General features: G+C 51.9%; 1 protein-coding gene across 1 annotated transcript in view; it reads right to left on the reverse strand.

Moving 5' to 3' along the window:
- The window catches only part of LOC119112097 (spondin-1), a 33,051-nt gene extending 25,712 nt beyond the window's left edge, over window positions 1-7,339 (reverse strand). The window contains exon 1 of the mRNA XM_037236105.1: window positions 7,135-7,339. Within this exon, the coding sequence (XP_037092000.1) occupies window positions 7,135-7,339 (205 nt within the window). The remainder of the gene's footprint in view (window positions 1-7,134) is intronic.
- Window positions 7,340-7,589: the final 250 nt, after the last annotated feature.

Genomic DNA, 7,589 nt, shown 5'->3' on the forward strand with positions numbered 1-7,589 from the left:
CACCGCCCGGAAGCCGGTGCTACGGCTGGCGACCGACCGTGCAGAAGCCATGTAAGCTCGGTACGGCCTGCAAACGCGGCCACGTGGGAGCACGTGTCTGTCGGGACGGTGCGGACGGTGCGAAGACGTGCACATGTTGGCAGAGATTTCGTGCAGATAACGTGCCTTGCTTTTATCAGGGAGAATGAATGAGTAGCATAAAACAATCTGAAGTGATAGCAGGGTGAGGGCAGAGTAAACATTCATACCCCCTGCGGGAAGGCATGGAGGCAAGAGCAGGTTTTTGCCTTGCATACATTTGGGGGGGCCCCATTTGCCCACCAAGGGCTCACGCAAATTAGTAAAATTTAGATCGAGTAGGTCCCATAACCCAGCTACGGGGTACCAGATCGGGCTCAGAAGACTTTTATGCATCAAGGGCCCCGCTGTCTGGATTATGAGACCTCCTCCATGACAGGGTAGCCCATGCTCGAGATCACGAGGCCCAATTTCGTTGTAAGGGGCCCCTTCGCTGGCTCGGGAGGTTACCTTAACGAACTAGGAGACACTCTTAATGAACTTGGAGGCCACTGTTTTAAGCTAGGAAACCCAGATATGCACTAGAAGGTCCCGCTCTGAGCTTGGAGACCCGTGTTATGAACTAGGAGATCCCGTTGTAAATTGAAAGGCCCCTGTTATGAGATAGGGGGCTCCGTTATGAACTAGAAGGCCCCGTGATAAACTAGGAGACCTCCGTTATGAACTAGGAGACGCCGTTATGAACTAGAACACCCTCATTACGGACTAAAGGATCCCATTTTAACTAGAAACTCCTTTTTCTAAATCAGGAAACACACTTTACTTGTCTGAGTTTCTGGAACAGAGGACCGCTTCCATAAATCGGTAGCCTCGTGCTTAGACCACACCCCAGAAGGGGCACCACTGAACACAAAAAGGTGAACACTGTGTAAACACGATCCATTTTTCCCGACTGGTGCCATGTTGTTTCCAACTTGGCCGTTGCTGCTTTGAATGAATTCTTAGCACCTCAAGCAACCTGAGCCGCCTGGAATGGATGAAGGAACAAGGTCAGGACGAAAAAGACAATTGTAAATGACAATTGAACAAAATTGTAGATGCCTTCTCTTGACAATGCTGCGCAGTGCGTGCTGTATGCGGGCATAGCATGAAAAGGACGGACCAAAACCGTGGACAGACCAAGTGCCGCCATGTTAAAAACTTGCTAGAAATTCACTTCTCCAAGAACTTCGCACGGACAACATTTTATGGCGGAATGTATGATGGCTTCTAGCTGAGTCGTGAACGGTGCTGATGCACCACTTTGCACAAAGTGTAAAAAGTCTTAGGTGGGGGGACTTTTCCTCGTTATCTTTCCTGCCTGAAACCCTTGGTACCACAGCTGGCGAACTGAAACAAAATCTAGGGGTTGTGCATCAAGCTCAAGACCTGTAGGTTTCTTTGAAAAATGCAGCTAAAATCGGACAAGTGTGTTTCTAAATATTAAAAATTATTACATGCATGAATATGTATGCGCTATCATTATTTTCGTGGTGGCACCTACACTTCCTTATTTAGCCTTCGTTTCATATCAGTTTCATCTACGTGTTCCGGCTAGTCAACCTTCCAGGCCAGATGAATTGCCAAATTTTACACGCCCTCCGAAATGACACCTCTCACGCGTCATGTAGATGAAAATCGATTATGCAGACACTGGGTTTCCTTACCGCAACTCCATTTGACGGCTATGCAACCATTAATGCCCATGCCCTATACTCACAAATGTATCAGGTTGGGTTAGGTCAGGCCATGATAGGTCACAAAACGTTTGGGTTAAGTAGGTCCTTCGTTTTGGACTTGCCATTGGTAGAATTCAGCGCAACGGGATTCTGCCGGCTCCGCGGCTTTGCGTGTTATCACGAATTGGTCCGTGTGTTTCGCGTGCATGGTTATCCTCGAGTTCGCCTTTTGTCGTAGCGAATTTGACATAAAATGGCTGCAATATCTGTTGTGTTGTGGCGCGCATCAGACGAAACAATCACATCGCATGCTTAGTAATTGAACGAAACTGTCTATGCTGATGCATACGTGGCAAGTGCATGATTCAGAACATAGGCTTGAAAAACAATTTTGAAAAGCAAAGAAATAAATTTTAAGTCAAAAACATATTGGATTAGCGACCTTTGTACCGGGCAAAGAAAGAAATTTGAAGAAGGTAATAGCCAGGCAATTGCAGAACAGCCGACTTAACGAGCAACATCTGGCCCACCAGATCCATCCACTACCCCTGGAACTGTCTCCACACAACAGGCCTTCACGGACAAGATTTCGCCAACACCCCCCCCCCCCCCCTCTCCGCAGGACGTGCGTCTTTACTTTTCATGTGAACGTGGATGAGGACGTTTCGAAAAATTTGCAGAAGTTAACATTTCATGCCACCTAAAATATTAACCTGCTTTGGCGCATGGGTAAAATATATTTTAAATGAGAGCGGTATAACTCTTCAACACAATGATGACACCTGCATATCACTACAATAAATATTTGCGTGTAAAAGCATATGAAATCGTTTTGGCAATTATATTTGTTGTCCAATTTTAGCGACAAGTTTTGAAAAATTGAAATTTTAAACTCGATGACTGATCCCTTGCATTTTTGATTTCGTGGATTTCGGTACCCATGGACTCAGAAGGAATGAAAGAATGAGGGGAAATCCCTCCGTCTAGGATGTTCTGACTTGACGCGAAGTGGACACCCAGCTGAATGACCAGCTGAATGGTGAAAAAATCCGAAGCTGAAGATGGCTTCGTTCTCGTGACCGCCTCAAAACAAAATACCCGAACACCTGAAATTCAAAATCGCAGGAAAATGTCGATCGTAATCTAGCGCGCGTACACACCGCGGAACGTTCGACTGCTGCCACTTCAGATTCAACCGCTTCAATATCGCCCGCTTGTCAGGAAAATTTGGAAGCATGCTGAAGTGGAAAGGAAGCCTCCGTCAAAACACAAACTTCGGTAGTCCCTCGAGACACAACTGCGATAAATGATACAGGGTTTGATAATGGTAACAAACTCGGCTCATCGTACAACTGTAACGTCGCGATTGGTGTAGATCTCAACACACGGAAGAGTTTCATTCCACCGTCGTGAGAACCCTATAGCCTAGGTACAGGGGTTGCACGGGACGAGGCTGGGGAGGGGTGCACTCCAGATCCCAGGGGATGCACGGGCACCTAGTGCACCCGCTTGGCTGCGGGCCTGCATTTCAGGTAGCTGCAGCTCCGGATCAGAATGCCCTGTTCTGGGATAACGAGACCCTTTGCTGGCTTTGGAGGCCCCTTTGTGAATAGGAAGGGTTCTGTTCTGATCAGGATCTGAGGGGCCGCCTGGTTAGGGTCTCCCCATGCATCAGGAGGCCCTTGTCTGGCACAGGACTTCCTGGCTTTGCATACGGAGGCCCCCTGCTGAATCAAGAAGATCCTTGCAGTAATCAGTAAGTATTAATTCTGGATCTAACTTGCCGACATTTCTTGACATGGATGTTGATGCATGCAACAATTTGACAAGAGAGAACATGGCCAAGGTAACCCCCCTTGAATGCAACAATACCCAAGAAGCCCCCTGTGTGGAGGCCCAATTTTGTCCAGCAGGCCCCCGGAAAATCCTGCCCCCCTCCAACTCGAAATTCGTGACGCCGCCGTGCATACGTGTGCTGTGCGTGTACGTAACACTGCGTAAAGTTGTGACACTATCTCACTGAAGTTCGCGCGGGTCATGGTTTATGATACGTGGGACAGGTCCCTTCAGCCTTGCTCCCAGTCCTATTCTAAAGTCGAGAGCTGCGTGACTGATTGCTCTATCGACACAGAACTGACGGAGCTAAGTGCCTTAGCTAGAGGCTATAGTTCCATGAAATTAGAGTATCATCATTTAATATCTCGCATTACCTACCCAAGGCATCGTTCCCATGCAAAATCATCGATCGTATACCGTGATTAATCACTTTCCTACACGCCTTTCTCGACAGGCCGAGTTCCGAAGTCTGATGTCATGCACCGGCTCAAGGGCGCTCGCAGCGCCGCCCTCGGGAGGCGGAGGTCGCGCTTGTTAAGTGGTAGCACTCGGCCTTGGCCGTCGCCGCGTCGCAAGCCATCAAGGCGCCGCCAGAGAGGGTGACTGAACGGCATGAGTGGGGGGTGGGGCGGGGGAGGAAGGTCGTGCACTTTGCCGGGGAAACTTGGCCTTACGACCCTGATAACTGAAAATACAACCAAAATGGGTGAGGGGAGGCAGATAAGGTGACCTGAGAGGGCGGGGAATGTGGTTTGAGGATACAGGAGACGTGGGAGCGTGACCTAGGTCACACCTGGCCATCCCCAGCTGGGAGCACTGGAAGCGGTCTCGGTGGGTGGGGACTAGGACGGTGACCTGGGGAGGCACGGGAAATGACACGGAGGGCCAGGATGAAGTCCTTGCGAAAAGCAAAGAGGGTAACATGGGGAATTCCGGGAGGGGGGGGGGAGGACCGGGGAGGTGATCTGTGGCAGCCACGGCAGGTGACCGAGTGAGCAGATAGGGTGACCTAGGAGGCATGAAAGATGACCTGGAAAGGCATGTAATGGGACCGAAACATGCATGTGCGGTGGCCTGGACAGTCAGGGAAGGTGGCTTTGGTAAGCCGACACGGTGGCTTGGAGCCCAGGCGTTGGTGACCGAGCCCCTGCGGTGGCAACCGAGCCCCTGCAGTGGTGACCGAGCCCCTGCGGTGGTGACCGCGCCCCTGGAGTGGTGACCGCGCCCCTGCAATGGTGGCCGAGCCCTTGGAGTGGTGACCAAACCCCTGCAGGTGGTGACCGCACCCCTGCAGTGGTGACCGCACCACTGCAGTGGTGACCGAGCCCCTGCAATGGTGACTGAGCCCCTGCGTTGGTGACCGAGGTTCCCGGCGCGGTGACCGAGCCCCTGCGCCGCTGCAGCCTGTAGCCCCGGTCCCCGTGCTGCGGCTCTCTCGCTGGCCCTGAGCGGTGTGACTTCAGACGTAAGGCTTCGGCCGCCGCCGCCGTCCCGGCCAGTCCTGACGCCCCTGGGTGACAGAGCGGTTGCAGCGGATCGTGCCCGGAGACCGACACCAAGCGCCTCTCGGGTGCGGCGCTTGTTTATGACCGCTTTGTGATGCAAGCGTCCAGACGAGGGTACTTAGAGGCAGTTGGCTGGAAACGGATAGTGTAATAAAGCGCGCCATCTTCAAGACGGATCACGATAGCCGACGCTCAGCGGGACCTGCGGCGCTTTAATATGGGATGTCTTGAAAATTGTATCCGCGTTGCGTGGAGGCTAAGCTTACCAACACTTAATTGCACAAATAATTGTGCTCCACTGGCATGCAGGGGCAGTGCCTCGGATTGTAGGTTCGTAGGGTATATTTTTTTACAGACCTCCTGCACAGAATGGAGCTTCCTCACACGGGGTCTGCTGGGCAATTTCGTAGTCAACGGGCGTAGGGCACTAAGGACATGTGCCCCTTACGAAACTGCTACATGTATCAAATCTAAGTAAAAAAAATGACTACCATTCAAAAATTCAATATTTCGGCCCTCTTATAGGCTAGCAAAAGGTCTCATCAACCTAGAACAGGGCCTGTCTGTCCTAAAAACGGCCTTCCGATGAACAGAGGGGCCTCCTAATCGGGAGCAGGCTGAGAACAAGATGCTCCCGATTAACGAGGCAACATGGGGGCCTCAAATCTAGCTAAGCGGCCTTGCTTTCCAAAACAGAGCATCCTGTTCCGGAACCGCAGCCATCAGATGTTTGAAAGGGGCCTCCCGTCCCAGAATGGGTGTCCTGAATACATAGGATGCCTCCTAGCCCAGGACAGAGACATCCTAGTTCTTAAAGGAGGCCTTCCGAGACAGCAGAGGAGCGTCCTTAACAGGACATTGGCCCCCTGATGAGGAGCATCGGCTGCCTTATTCATAAAGATGACCTGGGGATCCAGACAACGAGTCTCTCGACATATCAAAGATGACCTGGGGATCCAGACAACGAGTCTCTTGACATAGCAAAGGGCCCTCTGAGCCCGAGTTAATGCTTTTTAGCTTAGTCATGGAGTTTCCTTGATGTGAATTTTGGTTCTCTACGGGAAGTATAATGCATTGAGTGTGGGAGAAGGGCCTTTCGAAAAAAATTGGGGCACAAATATACTCTTATCCCCAGCATGCTGGCGGAGAAGAGACAGCCTGCCTCCTCTGTTGCCTCCCCCTCACCCTGCTGTGCCACTCCTGTTGGTGTGCAAGACTTGGCGCTGTGACCAACTCTGTATTTTACATAGTGTCAAGATGTTTACTTTGTAAGCTTAACTCATGGAAAGCAGGTACCTATTTGTTAACAGAGAGCAACATGGCAGGAATGTTTACATAGAGCGTAACATCGTTGGTAATTCGTCATCATCCGACAACTGATAAGATCTTACGATTTACCCCTGCCAGGGCAACGTGAATTCGTAAGTGTTTCTCTCGGGCTCCAACGGAATGCTTATAAGAGGGACGACAGCAATAACTCATCCCTGTCCAAGTTGCAAGCAAAGCTACGGACATTGCATATGCATGTAAGCAAGCAGGACCTTCAATTACGATTGCAGATCAACACACGGATTTCGATTGCAGTGCCCACTTCGTGCAGTATACTTGAAGTGTGATGGCAGCTGAGATGCACCATTAAGATGTGTTATCTTGCACCCTAATTGACTGAGCTGTAGGTATCATGATAACGACCATTGAACGTGCACTAGATGAGGTGTTAATTCAATAAATCACATGGACTTGACGAAGGACAAAAAGTGATACCGACAGAAATCGCTTGTGGGATGCAGCCCTTGGAGCTGCAAATCAACCAAACATCTCAGATTACCCTGTAGAACCGCCAGGATACTTCGATTGCGTCTTAGGTTCATTATCTCGTTGCCGGGGTCAATAACCATCCCATTCATCTATTCACACCACACCTCTCACTCATCGCTTGCGTGCGGCGATGATCACTGACGGGTGAAGTAAAAATGACGGATTACAAGACACGGATTGGGCTTTTGATAACACAGATGTGTCGCACAAGTGTTTACAGTCAATATCCCCCAACTCACCGAAGAACTTGGAGAACTGCGCCGGCGGTCGCCAGAGCGGGTAATGCTTGGGAAAGCGGCGTTTGGACCAGTGCGTTTCGACGTCCAGTTTGTAGGCGACCAGCTCATGGGACGAGCAGGCGGCCAGCGCGCTGCGCACAGCGCCGGCCGTCAGCCCCAGCAGGACGACGCACAGCGCGGCGACCAGCGGCGGCGGCGGCGCCATGGCCGGAGGACGGGCAGCTCGGTGGCCGCTGGGGGCCGGGCGCCGGCGCCTGGTGGGCAGCCGCCGAGACACTGCCGGCTGCCGAGCGGCCGGCCCAGGCTGGCGTCGGCCGCCGCCGCCGGGCCCCGCCGACACCGCCGGCGGCGACGGCCCGCCACGCGCCGGCACCGTCCGACACTGTCCGGCGCAGACAGTGGACACCTCATGACAGACAGAGACAGGCTCCGATAGCACTAGCGGAGGACGGCCA

The sequence above is a fragment of the Pollicipes pollicipes genome, unplaced genomic scaffold (genome assembly GCF_011947565.3).
Source record: "Pollicipes pollicipes isolate AB1234 unplaced genomic scaffold, Ppol_2.1 Scaffold_7261;HRSCAF=8764_pilon_pilon_pilon, whole genome shotgun sequence".
NCBI lineage: Eukaryota > Metazoa > Arthropoda > Thecostraca > Pollicipedomorpha > Pollicipedidae > Pollicipes > Pollicipes pollicipes.